The sequence below is a fragment of the Rattus rattus genome, chromosome 11 (assembly GCF_011064425.1).
Source record: "Rattus rattus isolate New Zealand chromosome 11, Rrattus_CSIRO_v1, whole genome shotgun sequence".
Lineage (NCBI taxonomy): Eukaryota > Metazoa > Chordata > Mammalia > Rodentia > Muridae > Rattus > Rattus rattus.
In genome coordinates, this window is record NC_046164.1 from 73,797,205 (window position 1) to 73,815,182 (window position 17,978).

At 42.9% G+C, this 17,978-nt stretch overlaps 1 protein-coding gene across 4 annotated transcripts in view; it reads right to left on the bottom strand.

The window, feature by feature from the left end:
• The window catches only part of Nf2 (neurofibromin 2), an 82,688-nt gene that overhangs the window by 53,498 nt on the left and 11,212 nt on the right, over positions 1–17,978 (bottom strand). For 3 of the 4 annotated variants that reach the window (XM_032917006.1, XM_032917007.1, XM_032917009.1), the window contains exons 2-3: positions 1,990–2,115; positions 85–207 (exon numbers count right to left, since the gene is read on the bottom strand). In XM_032917006.1, the coding sequence (XP_032772897.1) occupies positions 85–207; positions 1,990–2,115 (249 nt within the window). The remainder of the gene's footprint in view (positions 1–84; positions 208–1,989; positions 2,116–17,978) is intronic. The other variant, XM_032917008.1, reaches the window with a different exon arrangement.

Sequence of the window (17,978 nt, forward strand, 5' to 3'; positions counted from 1 at the left end):
TTACCCTGGTCTGCTTCTGAAACCATACCTGGACTGGTCCTCTTGGAATGGAGGGAGGGAGGGGAGATAGCACGGCTAGTGTACCTGTAAGAAAAATAAGTGCTGCGTGATCTCCTGGACTAGCTCCTCCTCAGCATTTTCAGGATAAAATTTGGCCAGGAAATGAAAGGTAACTGGTTCTTCCTTCGAAACATCGTGATCCAACACCTGCAGAATCGCAGAGCAAAAGACATGCTGTGCTGGCTCTCTTCTTCATGTACTGCCTTCAAAGCATGCTTTGCAGGGAAGGCAGAAAATCCCTTCCCCTGTGACATTCCTAAAGGCTGTGTTTCTACAGTTGGAAGCATTCACAGAGCCAACCGTAGCAGGATACAATATCTACTTCACATAGGGGGTTCTGAACCAAATCAATCAATAACTCACCGGGTGAGCGGAGCTGCAGTGACAGCACCAGGATTCTCAAAACCACAGAAAATAGTTACAAACTAGAAACCATAACTCAAAGATCTTGGGCATTATCATTTATGGAAGACTGAAGATTTAAAAAAAAAATCAGAAACAACATCATCTTCCTTTATTCTTTTTTTCTTACTGCCCACTCTAATAGGTTCCACTGGAATACAGCTTAAACACAGTAAACTAGGTTTCTGTGAGATCATTTACATGTTATGAATACTAGGAGTGAAACATATCCATCACCACAACGCTTTGTTCCTGGAATCTTCCAGAGATGTCCACAAAATGCTTGCAGTGCAGTAAGTAAACCACCGTCCGCCCGCCTTTAATCTTCTAACAATCCCACCCACCCCCTGAAAAGCTTGGACCATCTGGTCTCCAGAGCGAATTTCATTTCAGGACATAAACATGCAGCCAGGCTCCATGAACATGTGTCATAATTCATTTCCTTTGAGCATCAGGTTCTATGACTCCTGATGCCCCCATCTAATATCCATTTGGCTAACACTCAGGTATGATTTAAAATTCACTTTGCTGAGAATCATAAAAAGATACAGAAAGCTTTCCCGTCGTTGATATATAACTCCCCACGTGCCTGCCCAAATTTCAGTGGCAGTCCCCAAGGGATTTAAAATAGACCTAATCGAGGTTGCCCTCCTAGACACTGGCTCTTTGTGGCACTGAGTTTCTTGTCCTGGCGTGACAATCTGAAACCGACAACCAACAGGAGTTCTAAGCGTGAAGGAGTTCACCACACATATGCTGTGGACACAATCTGAATACCTCACTTAATACTAGTAAGACAAGAGACTTTTGTTGGTCATCATATCATGAAGTGGATAACTTTGGGGTAACACTGATAGCAGTAACATTTAGGGTCAGAGTTAGACATGAACTGACTGTGGGAATCAGGGGTCCTCAGGCCCTGTTCTCCAGCAGTCTTCACTGTTGGGTGGCCAGGAAAATGGATGGGCATGTCTCTGTGTGAGGATATGAACCCCTTAAAGGGCAGCTTCCTTAAGTCATATCCATCCCAAATCACCTTCAGTTTGCTAGAAACCTAGATTTCATACTTAAGAAGCCGCAGAGAATTCTGAGGAGGAAGATCATTGCCCCTTCATCTCGGGCTCTTTATTCCTTATTAATGGGTAAGTCAGTAGGATCCTGATGTTCTCAAAGACTTGTTAAAAAACAAAAACCAACTGGAAAGAATAAGAGCCCTAGGAAAATGTCCCTCAGACATAAGTTGCTGTCGTTGTTTTAAAGTACAAAGACAGTGGTAATGTCATCCATAAAACCTAACTGGTGGTTCAATACCCGAGGCTGTGGAGGACAGACAGACCCATAGGACATGTTTTCTACATACATGACTTCATTTAAAAAATTGTTCCAAAAAAAAAAATTGTTCCTTTTTTTGCCATGTCCTTGTCACACCTCAACAATGAGGTAAGTGCATGCTCAGGAAAAAACAAACAAACAGACAACCAGAAAGTACAAGCCTCCCCCACTGGCCTCCCCGAGACCTAGCCCAACCTTCTTGTCCATTTTGAGCCAGGCCACCGTGTCCTTGATTGTATACTGCAGTCCAAAGAACCAGGTCTCCCGAAGCCCCAGCGTCCGGCACACCAAATCAAACAGGTCCTTCCCTTTCCACTTCATCTGCAACAGAGCAAAGCAACAGGGAAGGATGCTGTGAGCAAAAATCATAAACAGCTCACACACACAACTGTTCTCAGTACTCTCCTGTCACCAAAATGGCTGATGAACACTAAATTCCCAAATAATTTTAATGCTTCCCACACAAAACCATGAGTGGGAAAATACTAATTAGAGCTTAATGGCTTAATTGCAGCGGAGCACACACAATATCTCCTTGGACAGTTCCATAAGATCTCAATATCCCTGGAGCTGCTAATTCAGGAAACCTGGTAAATAAGCAGCCTCATTTAGGAGAGGCGAGCCTCCCAAATTAGCCCAGGAAGATGGTGAGTTTGTGAGACACTAACTCCCTTGAGATTTATTTATTTATTTATTTATTTTGCTGATTTTTGTTTAAATCGTGACTCTGTCTTTTGATAAAAGGTTAAGTATTTTTTTAACTTGAAAAACTAGTATTACTAAGAAAAAAATTAAATATGTGGAAACTGTGACAAAGTCACACATTGTAGAACAGAAGAACATGAGATGAGAGACTCATAGGCCAACTGCAGGTCTCTATCAGGATGCTTCATTTGACCCAAGCAGTTGCTCATGTCACAAAGAAAAATTCTAAACATTCAGTGTTCAAACCCACACAATGAAAAGACACAAATATACTACGGTATGTCTACTCCATAGCCTCACTTTCAAAAGGACTTGAAGAATCGCTGCTAAACCTTTTCTTTGCTACTCAAGGGTGAAGCTGGAAAAAACAAGCTCAAACATCTTCGTAGGTAAGAGGACGCAGGGCAGCTGAGTGAGTGTTGCCACCTAGTGGCTTCACGTAAACTAGTTTTTCCTATATCACTTAGCCACTGTTTGTTGGTTACTCACTCTAACTACCCCCATGCATCAGATAACATTCAACAACACCTGAGTACAGTTATGATCATATGAAACACATGCATGACTAACCAAGATTCAAATGTAAAGGAATGATGAAATCATCTGACGGCAGAAGCATCTGCTTCTTTCCCGCCCCCATTAGAAAACCTCTACCGACTGGGGACATAGCTCAATCAGTGAAGAGCTTGTCACACTAGCATGAGAGCCTGAGTTTGATCCCAGCACTCATGGAGAGTTGGTTGTGGTGGCCCTTGCTTGTAATCCCAGCACGGAAGGAGTGGAGTGGGGTGGGGTAAGGGGTGGCACATTTGCCTAATAAAGGAACTCAAGGCCCAGTAGGCATCTAGCTTAAAGCATGGAGGGGGGCACGAAATTGCTCTCTGAATAAGGACTCTTGCTGTCAAGTCTGACCACCTCCTTCCACATGATAGAGGATGAGAATTGACTGCCCAGTCTGCTCTCCAACCCACATACCACGGGGGGGTGGGGGTGGGGGTGGGGGGGCAGACAGAGACAGAGACAGAGAGAAACAAAGTTAGAAGCATGAAGTGGCTCAGTGGTTAAGAGCACTGACTGCTCTTCCAGAGGTCCTGAGTTCAATTCCCAGCAACCACATGGTGGCTCACAACCATCTGTAATGAGATCTGATGCCCTCTTCTGGTGTGTCTGAGGACAGCGAACTCACATCTGAAGATAGTATACTCAGATACATTAAATAAATAAACTAAAAAAAAACAAAACAAAACTAAAGCAGCACAAACAAGGTGAGGAAGCAGAGGCTTACCTCAATGCTTGTGTGCTCAAAGGACAACATGGTTTTCTCCTTCCACCTTTCTACATACAAGCTTGTATGGTAAGCACCTTTGCCCACCAGCCATCTTGCCTACCCCTTTACCATCCCACCCCAAGTGCTAGGGATCAAACTCAGGGTCTGTACATCTTAGGCAAGTATTCTACTACTGAGCCACACTCCCAGTTCCAGTCTAATTTTAATAGATGTGAATGAACAGTCCTTTGCAGATACTCAACAGGAGAGGCCATCTCTCTGTTTGCAGCCAGAATCAGCAACCCAAATGGTAGAACACCAAGACCTCGGCACGTAAGTGGTTTACTGACTTTGGTCCTTTGCCAAGCAAGGCACTTATACTATCTATCCTGTAACCTTAGCCCCACGCCCTCTCTGACTATAATGAGGTCCCTAGAATACCTTAATGATATAAATCTTTAGAGTAGGAAAAAATAAATTAGTTTTATTTTAAATCCCAACTGCTCTCCCCCTTTTACAATGCCAGGTAATAGACGCACCCATTTAACAACTGGACAGAGAGGTTCTTTAATCCTTGGAAGGGAGCTGGAGAGATGGCTCAGTGGTTAAGAGCACTGACTGCTCTTCCAGAGGTCCTGAGTTCAATTCCCAGCAACTACATGGTGGCTCACAACCATCTGTAATGGGATCTGATGCCCTCTTCTGGTGTGTCTAAAGACAGCGACAGTGTATATAATAAAGACTTGATAAAAATCATTAAAAAAAAATCCTTGGAAGGCCTTAATTCCTACAAGCAGATTTAACTAAGGAAAAGTTATTCTGGAAAACGGGAAGCTTCAGGATGCTGACTGTCCTCTTGTCTCTATTCTAAGCAGGACACAGTATATAAATTATAAATGCCTACCTTGCCACAAGATAATGTGCCACTAAAGGACAGGCATTAACTTGAAGAAGTTAAATATCCAAGGGCCAAGAGGATCAGGACATCACTTCTGATCCACCGTAACTCACTGCCATGGCCAGGCCAAGTCTTGGCACAAAGGGCTGCCAACAAGCAGGCTGAGCAGAGAGAGGACTGTAAGGAGAGCTCCCAAGGGGACAGTGAATGAGACTGCATCCTGGAGAGCTGCAAACCTTAACATACTACTGTACTAACTCATCCTGTATGCGCCCCTACTTCTTTGTTTTTAAAAATGCAGACCTATTTTTGTTAAATGCAAAAAGACAATGTCTTTGCCCCCATGGAGCTTGCAATAAAGTGAAGAGGAACAATTCTCAGAACAATTCAGAATGCCCTACTTACATTTTTTCCTACTTATATTTTGACATCGTGCAGAGGATCACGGACTATCAGAACTAAAATGAGCCTCAGCACCCACCCACTGTGAACTCCTGCCCTTGGTGTAAGCCTGAGCAACTGAGCCACCAATTGGCCCTTCTTCTCATGGTGATCCAAGGTAGGCAAACCCCTAGTCTCACACTCTGTGACCCAGTTCTGTGATCTCCAAATCTTTTGTCCCTACCTGGACAACTAAGTGAACAATACTGAAACAATACAGATAGACTCAAAACAACAAGAACAATAAAAACAAAACAGATCTACAAGTTTTCTGTTTGGTTAATCTTCACATGTTACCCTATAAACGGTCATGCTTTTCAACACGTTCTTTCTCAAATGCATGAGGTCTCCTTTATTTTCCTTATGTGAATTTCTGTCTGCACACATAAGAATTGTTGGCCAAAGGGGTTGGGGATTTAGCTCAGTGGTAGAGCGCTTGCCTAGCAAGCGCAAGGCCCTGGGTTCGGTCCCCAGCTCTGAAAAATAGAAAAGAAAAAAAAAAAAAAGAATTGTTGGCCAGAGGTGGTCTAGAGAGTTGTCAAGTTCCTGTAGAAGGGAGGCTTGGCTCTCTTGATACAAGCTGACTTGGCTGAGCATGATTATTTTTCTGTCTGGTACTGCACTACGCTGACGCTCAGATGACTCACTGTCATCTGAAGGTCTCTGTAGACTGTAGGCACCTCTAACTAGGAGCGGCATTAGTCATCATCCCCGGTGACCAATGGAGACTACAGAGTACACAAGACACATCCTATAGCAGCTGTCTAATATGACTGACTAGGTCACGTTAAAACCCAAGGCTCAGAGGCTTAGACCATAGCCCATATAACCATTCCTTCTCCAAATGTACAGTGAACACACATTGTGTCCGAGGACAGTCCAAGGTACAGAGAACCAACAGGTAACAAGGGACAAGTCTGCACTTTGTAATTTTGAGCAGAAGTCAGTCAAGAACAGATGATCATCACAGTGAGCAACACTGAAACACTTGATATGACAGGGATACCCAGGGACTGTTGGGACTTCTAAGAAAGAAATTCCCTTTTCACAGAAATAACATGGTAGAAAATAGAAGCCAAGAGCAAGATTGGGTTTGGAGAAGATGATAGCAAGAAAGGGTGTTGCAGAGAGAACAGTTTATACAAAGGTCTAGAACAAAAACGGGTCCTTAGGGGAAATGAAATATTTTAGTTTTATTGGAAAATACTTCTGAATTTACAAAAGAACCAAAGTAACCAGTGAAATGGTTCAAAGGTCAAGGCACCCTGCCACCAAGCTTGCCCATCTGAGTTTGATCCTCAGGACCTACTGGTGGCAAGAGAAAAGAGTTTTCCTCTAAAGCCCAGGAAACCTGAGGGAAGTGGTCTTCTCTGAGGAGACATACTGGCTGAGCAGAGTCTTGTGGTCAAAAGGTCATGCCAGCCTGGAGGCACCTGTGTCTGCACTTGGGATACACATGGATACACACACACACACACACACACACACACACACACACACTCACACACACACAATCAGATATGAAAAAAATGAGAACTAAACTACTGGCAGACCTGTAATCCTAGCACTCAAGAAGCTGAAGTAGGAGGACTGTGTTCAATGTCAGCCTGAGTGCTATAGTAAGACTCAAAAAAACAAAAACAAGGGACAGGCATGGGGTGTAATAGTCCATGCCTTTAATCCCAGCACTTGAGAGGCAGGCAGATCTACACAGTGAATTCCAATTCAGCCAAGACTACATAGTGTAGTCTCAAAAAAAATCAACAAAACAACAAAATCCTCAGCATCTAAACAAGATATTTTTTCAACTGTCTAACTCTACTGGTGGCATCTAATCCACAGAACCCAGAAAATACTCTGGTGACTATTCCTCCAGGCTCCTAAGGATAGAACACAACCGGTACTATTCTAGACATACAGAAGGCAAGTTAAATCAGTACACAAGTTGGATACCTCAAGATATCAGGGTTTCTGGGGTTGGAGATTTAGCTCAGTGGTAGAGTGCTTGCCTAGCAAGCACAAGGCCCTGGGTTCAGTCCCCAGCTCCGGAAAAAAAAGAAAAAAAAAAAGATATCAGGGCTTCTTTCCAGGAACCAGGCAAAAAGGTATAGATAAGTGACTTATCTGCCACCAGTATTTATCTCAAGTGCTGTTGCTGTGTGACCTTGGGCAAGTTATTGACTTCCTTATGCCTTAACAAGAAGAATAAGCAGAACCTGTCTTGGCAGATTGATCTAAGGATTAAGTGTATTCATACATTGAAAAAGACTAAGACAGTGCTGGGCCCGGAGCAAATAAACACTCAATAAGGGGTAGCCCTTGTTAATTCTCACCCTGCCTCCCTCCTTTGATTCTTAAGTGGTGTGCTGCTTAAAGCCTCCCAGCCCCACTTCATACCACAGTGATGGATGACAGATGGGAAAGGGTACCATCAATTCTCATCGAACTAACCACACTATCACTCACTTGACAACATTTATTGAGCACCCACTACATCCTAGTCTTTGTGCTCAGCACAGGAGATTAATGATGAATCCAGGACAAGATGCAGTCCCTGTTCCTGTCTGACAGGGAGACAGGTAAATGGATAAGGAAGAACGAATCTGCTACGTGGTAACAGAACAGGCTGTTGTGGGAACACAAGTCAAGCCTAGGAGGCTTGAGGGAGGGGGGCTTCACTGAGGAGACACTGGCTGAGCTGGGTCTCGTGGAGAAAGCTGACAAAAGGAAGGTCATGCCAGCTTGAAGGAACAGTGTGTCTACTTGGGTCCAAGCTGTTGCAAAGTAAAGGAATGTTCTCTGTACTTTTCTAGGATATGACAAACAGCATGGCTTCCAATCTGTAGCACTGAATGTTCAATGCAGGGCTGAATATGTAGCTTTGGCCTGGTCCATGTGACAATTCTCATTCTGCACTGACCTGGGACCAGGCTGTGTCAGGGCACTAGATCAAAGCAGAGATGCATTTAACAATAGCACGAGTAGGAGCTAGGATGGATGGGCTGTGTCTCCTATTTCTTTTCCTGTTAAAACATTCCTAGCCAGGGCTTGACGACACAAGCCTGTACTCTCAGCCCTTTGGGAAGATGGACACAAATTCTGGGCTAGCCTGTACTGTGGAACAAAAAAACAGTGTTTCTAACCCTGATGACACACAGCCTTTCAGAACTACATTTATATTATGACAGACCTTTCTCTTTCTTTGTTACGTTTTGGTTTATTTGTGTATACACATATGTGAATGCATGTGGTCAGAGAACAATTCGTGAAGTTAAGTTCTTTCTTTTTACCATGTGGGCCCCAAAATTTTTGAATTGAGATCATCATACTTGGTGGCAAGCACCTTTGCCAAATAAATCATCCTGGTGGCACTAGATGGCTACGGACTTTTTTTTTTTTTTTTCAGAGCTGAGGACTGAACCCAGGGCCTTGCACTTGCTAGACAAGCACTCTACCACTGAGCTAAATCCCCAACCCCGGCCCTACGGACTTTTAAAATAATCTCTAAATTACATTTATTTGGGGAGTGGTGCGCACGCGCGCGCACACACACACACACACACACACACACACACACACACACACACACACACACACACACGTGGAGGTCAAAGGACAGCTTAGGGAGTTGGTTCTCTCCTTCCACCATGTGCACCCTAGCGGCCAAATTCAGATCATCAGGGGGATTGGAGAGACGGCTCAGCAGTAAAGAGCACTTGCTGCTCTTGTAAAGGACACAGGTTGTGTTATCAGCACCCACATGGCAGCTCAGCTCACGACTGTCCTTAACTCCAATTTCAAGAGATGCTGACACTCTTTTCTGACTGTGAACAGCATATACACATGCAGTGCACGTACAACACATGCAAGCAAAACATGCATACACACAAAATAAAAATTAATAAAAAAAATGTTCAGGTTGTGAAGCAACTCTACCCACTGAGTAATCTTGCCAGCCCTGTATGCAGGGAGCTGAGGAAGCCTGAAATGAGTGAACATGCAAATATCAGATGAACTCCTGAGTATGTATTGTTAACATGGCCATGCCTATCAAGGATCAATGCCTCAGACCCACTGCAATTTGGGAAAGCCTTCCCACAGTAGTGAGGCTTACAATTCAAAGCCTTCCTCTATTCCAAATACCAATATTTTAAAATGATTGGCCAGTGTATGCAAAACCTAGCAACTACAGTTTCCTCCCCCTGGATATGGCCAGCCTCAGACTTCTTGTCTCCAGGCATGTCCCACAGACTAGCCACTCACCCTGTGCTGCACATAAATGCAGAGCTTGTGGCACTCAGCGCAGTGCCATCAGAGCACACACAGCCATGCACCCCAGCTTCTCTGTGCATCTTGACCGTTTCTTTAGTGCCTGTCCTTTCTTTATTCCCTCACCAACCCTGCTCAAGTCGAGGAGCCAAGCTGTATAGTGTGTGGTGTTTGTAGGCTTTTTTTTTTAAGTGTAGGTGTATCATCTTTTCTGAACAGTTCGTCAAAAATAGAACAGTCTCTGGTTTTCCTGAGGTGTACATTTAAACCTATCTCTTTCCATCTGGCTAAAGTGTTCAACTTCTGCAGCCTTCTTCCCCGGTCTTAACTAGAGAAGAGGAAAAGGCTGAGGCAGGCGTTCACTCTGCTCAAGGAAGGAGGGTGCTTTGCAAAAAAAGAAAGAAAGGCACAAAAGAGTGGAAAACCAGCCTTGTTAGGTAGACACATGCCCTCTGCAGGCCTCCTATCCTTACAGTGCTCTCCAGGCAGAGGGGCTGGAAGGAGGGCCTTGGGAAGCTGCAGGGCTACGGCTGTTATGGTAACAGGCCACAGTGTGATATCACGGATATATATTGCGCCTGCATCAAAGACAGATGTGTATGAACTTTATAAACAGGACTAAGTGCTGTCGGCTTGTTATTTTTTATAGGCATTAGATTTACAAGCTTTACCCAGAGTGAAGCACTTGTCATTTATCAACTTTAGAATGTTTTAAGTAAATAGCACTGAACACTTACCCTCCACTGCGGGAACATAGCTAGAATGCAGCACTTTTCAGTTACAGGAAGCAAATGGCACCAATAACCGGGGAGTTGATTGGAGTCTATTAGCCGGGACAACCATCTCACCAGTTGGCCAGGGTTATATGAAATCCTGACACTGCCATTTGTTTTCTGACTTTGTCAGTCTCAACGCTGCATTTCTCTTTTCTCTGGTAGCACTGTGCAGCCCCTGACAATCAAACTCCTTGTACACACTGATACTACATTGCAGGGTGAGAGGAAACTAGGCCACAGGTTGAGGAAAGGCCACAGCAAAACAAGGTTTCAACTCTGGAAGAAAGTAAGCCCAACTGGGATGCTAGACGTGAATGGCAAAGAATTAGAACCCACAGAACACCTCAGAGTTTACACACAACTCGGAACTGGAAGGAGCCAGGATAAAGGCTTTCACAGACATGGAGGTGGGCCAGCAGCCAGCAGCCACACAGTGGACCTGTTTAGCTATTGATGAGAGAGAGGGGGGGGGGGAAGCGCGGAACCAGAGAACCCATTTGCTTATCAGATCCTTCCAATTAGCTCACAAGCTGCTCTGGCATTTACCATAAGAACTGCAGAAAGGTTAGATTCCTTACAGAGAGTGTGACAGAAGGACTGGGCTTCTCTGGCTCAGGGCCTGTGCCCCGTGTGTGCCATTACTTCAGAAATGGAAAGCTCAAGATGACTGGGATTCTCTTCTCCACGTTTATCCACAACAGACATTTGTAGTCATAACTAGCCTATGAGAATAAATTTAAAGAAGACTCATGAATTTAAGATGTTGGCATAAAAGAGTAAAGTCTTAATACAACTTTTATTTATTTATCTGTTTTGAAAAAAAAAGAGAGAGATTGCAACAGCCATTTTGGCATACAACATTAATTTCAGTACATGGAGGCAGAGAGCCAAGCAGATCTCTAAGTGTCTGTTTCAGGCCAGAACACACACACACACACACACACACACACACACACAGAGAGAGAGAGAGAGAGAGAGAGAGAGAGAGAGAGAGAGAGAGACCAGGTGGTGCACTCCTTGTAAATCCTGTGAGGTAGGAAGATTTGTTCTATATAGCAATTTGTAGGCCAAAGCTACAAAGCAACACCATCTCAAAAAATCAAAAGCCAAAACGAACACACACAATGGAGAGTTATTAGGGGCCAGGAGTGCAACTCGGTAGGCATAATCTTTGCCTAGCAATATCAATCCCCAGCAACCTGCTCCCTAACATACAGATAACTTGCTATGTGATAGGTGAAAAATAAACTCCATTAAAATCTGGTTAATCAAAGAAAAATACAAAAGGAGTAAGAATACACCACAAAACTGGGGTTTTTCTGTCCCTTGAATTTAAACTACAAAAACAGCCTGCATTTTGGTCTTGCAACTAAGGGACACATCCCTTCATGTGGACATTACTACTCACCATAGGGAACAAGGAATCCTACAAATAGAAACAAGAACAAAACAGAAAATCTGATTTGCTTTGGCTGCTCTGTAGTCCTGAAGCCTATATCCCTTATCACAAGCTGAAACTCTCTCTTTGCAGGAAAAAAAAAGACAATTTTAAAATTCACCAATCCAGCCTGGTGGCCGTGGAGCATGCCTTTATACTAGCTAGCACTTAAGAAGAGGTAGGCGGATCTCTGTGAGTTCAAGGCCAGGCTGGTCTACAAAACGAGTTCCAGGACAACTAGGACCAACCACATAGTGAAACCCTGTCTTGAAAACCAACCAAATAACCAAGCAAACAAACGAGCCTACTCCCAATCTCCTACCCTGTCAGGTTCTGCTATAATCAACTCTAGCAATTAATTTCTTCTTCCAGTCCTCCAATCATCTGTTATTGTGCTCAGTATATATAAACTATTTGCTGCAAGGCTTTCCAGCAATTGCATTTTCTCTCCTTCAACCAATTATCTGACCTTATTATAACTCAGTCTACACATACCCAAGTCAGCAAAGCTACATGCGTCTATAGCCTTTCTAAGAACTATTCAATTCTTTTCACCATCCACCCAAAATCATGCAAAAGTTAGTATGTATTTCACATATTGGAAAAATCAGCTTATCTTCTCCCAAGATTCCAGTCTTTTCTCCAGTTCTTCTACAGATCACCAATTCTTTAAAGCCAAGGGCATGCCGCACGCACGCACGCACGCACGCACGCACGCTCTTACTTTAAGTCTCTCAGAATATAAACAAGTGCTGCACAATCTGTGGACACTCCATAAGTGCTGTGGTTGGCTGGTGACGCTGATGATAATGATGATGATAGCTAGATGAGCTTCTGAGTAGAACACTCCTAAGTAATGATTGCAATGAAGCAAGAATTTATGACACTCCTTATTAAAATTCTAATTACATAACTAGGCCTTAAGATACATATTTCCCCCTTTGGTGACACATACTGTTTCCCTTTTTCTAAAAATACCTTAGCAAAGAAATCTAAACCTCAAAGAAACAAGAAAATTTTCCACAGAACAAAAGGCACTACTAGGAAGAAACAATTCACAGCACTTTGGGAAGCCACAAAATATAGGTTTTAAATTCTGATTCAGTCTTTAGTCTTTCAAAACAAAATAAGTTACTGGTTTTTAGGGAGTAAAAGTCTTTGTGATTGCTGGCATCTTCCCTACCCAAATGGAGAGTGACTACTGGATCAGCAGTGAGCCCAGAGATCGATATTCCAGATCTTTCCTCCTACCACCACAACCAACCTGTGACAACCAACTTCAATGACCTAGTTTAAGTAGGCTCCAGTGTTTTCATCCCTAATTCCCCCATGACTGTGTAACCTCAAGATTTTGTGCTGGAGCAAGGGGGATGTACTTGTTTCAAAGTCAGATAACAAACAGATGACAAAGCAAAAAGGAAACAATTATAGAGTTTTAAAAGCGAGATAGAGCCTGTCCTCCAAAAGCCAAGAAGACAGTATCCATCTGAGGATGTTAGCTCACAACATGAGGGCAATCATAGCTCTGTCAAACAGCCATAAACACTTCAACCCGCTGTGTTGAGTAAGTCACTTAACCTCTTCCAGGGTTCAACCTCTGCAGTCATCAAGTGGTCACCCTCTGAGTCCACGAGTTTGAGATGCTTTTGTGTAAATCAGATAGTACTTTTTTCATTGTTGGAATAATTTTCTGTCAATCTTTTAACAACCCATTCTGGTCACCTAAAATCATTTCTAAGAATGTAACTAATACTTAATGCTTCATTGATGTGTACTTTCTGGAACGTTTTCCCTTACACTGGGCTCTGCTAGTATGCTCCTTATGGCTCACAATCGGAAGTGGATTATATAGCTAGAATGGTATTGTACACCTGTAATCCTATCACAGGTGGATCAAGAATCTCAGCCAACAGGGACTAGAGAGATGGGTCAGAGGTTAAGAGCACTGGCTGTTCTTCAGAGAACCTGGGTTCAGTTCCCAGTACCCACATGGCAGCTCACAGCTGTCTGTAATCCCACTTCCAGGGGACCTGACACCCTCACATATACATACATAAAAATGGACATAATTTTTTTAAATAAAGAAAATAGAGTTTGAGCCAACCTTAGCTATATTATGAATTCAAGGCCAGCCTGAGATACATGAGACACATTTTCAAAAGAAAATAAAAAGAAAGAAAAAAAAACTGACTGCATAGACTGTATTATGAACTCTCTAATTCAACAAAAATGGTAATTATAAATACTGCTGAAAAGTAAAATTTTCATCAAATAACATGCTGTGGAGAATATGCAATTAGCAATGATTACAATACTTAACATACCGAAAATAACAATTCTCCAGGAATCCTTACTATTGTAAGGATTGTCTGGTACCGATAAAACATAAGCCTAAGCCAGAAGAGGTGTTGATGCCTGCATCCCTAACACTCACCAGGAGGCTGAGGCAGAACGATAAAGGACACCCTGAAGCCAGCCTGAGCTACGAGACTGAGCAAAACAAAACAAAAACAAGAAAAAAGATACAACGCTCATTTTTTTTTTACATTTAATTTAATTTTAAGAAATTGGGAGAGCCAGGCAGTGGTGGCACACACCTTTGATCCCAGCACCCAGGAGGCAGAGGCAGGTGGATCTCTGAGTTCAAGGCCAGCTTGATCTACAGAGTGAGTTCCAGGACAGCCAGGGTTACAGAGAAAACCTGTCTCAAAAAGCTAAAATAAGTAAATAAATACATTCATGATGTGTATTGTTCAGGCTCTCCCCTGCAAATAAAAAAGAAAAGAAATTACGTGAAGGGTATTTTCCCTGCACGTACTTCTGTACCTGTGAAAAGGGCATCGGATCCCCTGGAATTAGAATTACAGATGGTTGTGAACCACCATGTAGCTACTAGGAATTAAACTGGAGTCCTCTGGAAGAGTAGCCAGCACTCCTAATCACAGAAACATCTATCTAGCTTCAACAAGGCAAAATTTCGTGTGCCTCAACATTAGGCAAAATTATCAGACTATCAAATACAACCAACCCATGGTAAAATATTATCTAAATGATTATTCCTTCTCGGATATTGTAAATTTAAAAAAAAAAAAAAAAAAGCTCCTAAGCCAGACCTAGGGCGCACTCTCACAATGGCATATATTGGGGAGGCTGAGGCAGGAAGATTATAAGTTCAAGGCTAATTTAGACAACCACTATTGACACCCCTATCTTCCAAATAAAAAGTAAAATTAATAAAGGACTAGAGATATAGCTCAGTGGAAGAGCAATTATCAGGCATGCTCAAGGCCCACGGTTCAATCTCTAGTACTTAAAAACCTCTCAGTGTGGGTTCAGTCCCCAGCTCCAGAAAAAAAAGAAAAAAGAAGAAAAAAAAGAAAACCTCTCAGTGACCTGCACCTCACCAGAGCAGCACAGTAGAGCTGGCCCTGGATGTGGGAGCTGAGGATAAGCTGACCCCGAGGGCAGGAGAGTCGGTGGGCTGACCAGCTCAGACACCTCTCAGGTCCAGACACAGGGCTTTGAAATGACCCACCCAACATCTACCCCATCAATGAATTAACTGCTGGAGTACATGAAGGGACTGGTCCAAAACTGCAGAAAATCCATGACAGGGCAACAACAGGATATCTGAGAGGAGTCCCAGTGGGGATCCAGTACTCAACAAGTAGCAGAAGCCAGAGGTCTCATACCAGACCAAGTCATTGCAATGAACATTTGTAAGCAAAGAAGTATGGACAAAAGGACATACTGTGGGATTCATTGTGACACACTACAACTTCCACAACAAGATCTGTTTTCTCTGTTGGAGGGAAGGTTGCAAGAGCAGAGAGCAGGTACAAAGGGAGAAGAGATAAGTAGGATTGGGACATATGATGTGACATTCACAAAGAACCAAAAATAAAGTCTAAACAAACAAACAAATAAACAAAACATCTCAGTAGTAATTGGGACAAAACTCAGTAGTAAAGCAACAGTTAGGTAGGCATGGGTCCAATCTAGAGCATTCGGCCCTTCAAACAAACTACTGGATAACAGAATCAGTTCATGAAAACCAGTTCATGCAGCACCCAGAAAATTTAAACATTCTGTCTCTGATTCTCAGATTTTTTTAGACGATGTATGTATGTATGTATGTATGTATGTATGTATGTATGTATGTAGAGAAGTACACTGTAGTTGTGTTCAGACACACCAGAAGATAGCATCGGATCTCATCACAGATGGTTGTGAGCCACCATGTGGTTGCTAGGAATTGAACTCAGAACCTCTGGGAGAGCAGCCAGTGCTCTTAACCACTGAGCCATCTCTCCAGTCACTGATTCTAAGATTTAACATTGACCTTAGCAATACTAAAGTATAGTAATGGGTAGAGTTGGTAAAAAGTTCTGTAGAAGTGTGAGAAGTATTAAGGTCTGAAGACGTTAGCAAAAATATTTATGAAACTGACTTAATCAGAAATCAGCAAGAGTAAATAGCAGATAAAGGCACTGCTAGGGAATTTACAATGGCAGACCTATCCACAATTCCTGGTCCATACATAATTACTCTGAGTCAGTGTTATCTGAAAGTCACACTAACAAACTACTGGAACCCGAAGACCATAAGCAACAAGATGACAAAGAGTTTCTGTGAATTTCCCTTATTTGGCCCGAATAGGCAGAGGGAAAAAAGTCTTAGCAAACTCGGTCTCTGTCTCCACCTAGTGGTGCCAGAGACTCCTCGACTGGGACAAGCCGACTGAGCCTCTCAGAACCCTCTATTATTATAGTTTAGGTTTAAGACCTGAGAAGTCACTCAGAGAAAGAGGAGGGCTTGCCTATGGTAGGTTTCCCTCTCCAACACAATAAAAACAAGCTGACTTCTTGAAGCCAGCACTACTAACAATTTTCTGTATACTAAAAGTATTCCTGGGTTGGGGATTTAGCTCAGCGGTAGAGCGCTTGCCTAGCGAGCGCAAGGCCCTGGGTTCGGTCCCCAGCTCCGAAAAAAGGAAAAAAGAAAAAAAAAAAAAGTATTCCTAAAATGTGGATTTAGACTCTAAGCTACACAAGCACACACAGGAGGATAGAACACATCATCCTGAAAACCAGAGAAGCCTCACCAGCTAGCTAGAACGATCAGTAGCTCTGAGAAAATGCAGTTCTAAGTCTCAAATGATTTAAACTCTGAAATTATAACTAAACAAGTACCAAACAATGTTCTCAGACAATAGCATAAAACTAGCACAAATCACTAGTGGAGTCATAAAAAAAAAAAAAAAAAAAAGGAAAGAAGGAAGGAAGGAAGGGAAAAAAAAAAGAAGCTGAGAGTGTGGTATATGCCTGTAATCCCAGCACACTGGAGGCTAAAGCAGAAGGATCCAGAAAGAAGCCAGCTGAGACTGCACAGCAAGATGCTGTCTCACAGAAATGGAAGGAGGGAATCACTGTCCTAAGGCAGACGCTGATGCTGAAGGCCTTTGAAATGTGACTTCTTCTCTTTAGTGTTCAGATGAACAACTAGGGAAGGAGGTTCAAGGGCCCAAAAGAGCTCAGCCTAGACACCAGATGTTCAGAGCCCAACTCAGGGCTCTCGGTGATCTTATACAAGTGACAGAGAACCACATATGGAGAAGTTGTGTAGCCCTCCAGAGCCCAACTGTAGCCAGGTTTGCCCAGCAAACTCCCTGATAGACCTTGGTACACATTAGCCCCATACATCTGTCTAGTTTTGCACCAGCACTCACTGATATTCATGTTTCTAAGAAAGGTTGTTCTTTGTTGTTGTTATGTTTTGTTTTAAAGGGACAAACCCATATATTATGCTACCCAGGATGGTCCCAAAATCCTGGTTCAAACAATCCTCTTGCCTCAGCCTCCTAAGTAGCTGTCACACTACACAGCTTCTATCCCAATTTTAATGTGATTTCAAATCCAAATATTGTTGTTTATCTGCATATACAAAAACTTATGTATTCCATCTCTCTCTATCTGGATCATGAACACCTTGAAAAACTAGTACCTTTCCTCAGTTTCTCAGTCTGTCTGTCTCCCTGTCTGTCTGTCCATGTCTTTTTCCCCTCAAGGGAAAAGTGAACTTATAAAATGTTAAAGAAAATTAAACCAATGCTGGGGGTGTAGGGCCTTGGTAAAGAGCTAGTCTGGCATGCTGCAGGCCCTGGGATCCAACCCCAATAGGCAAAGAAAAAGAAACAAGGTACCAGTTGATATCTTTGTGGGCACACCACATGTTTTGGACAGGTTGAATACCAAGAAGAACCACTCTGACCATAAAGAATGTGAAATATGCATCTAGAAAATACTTAACTATTGCAAAATAAGCTTTACTTTAGGCCAAAAGCATGAATTCCAAGCTGATCATGGGCAACTGAAAAAGATTCTCTTATAA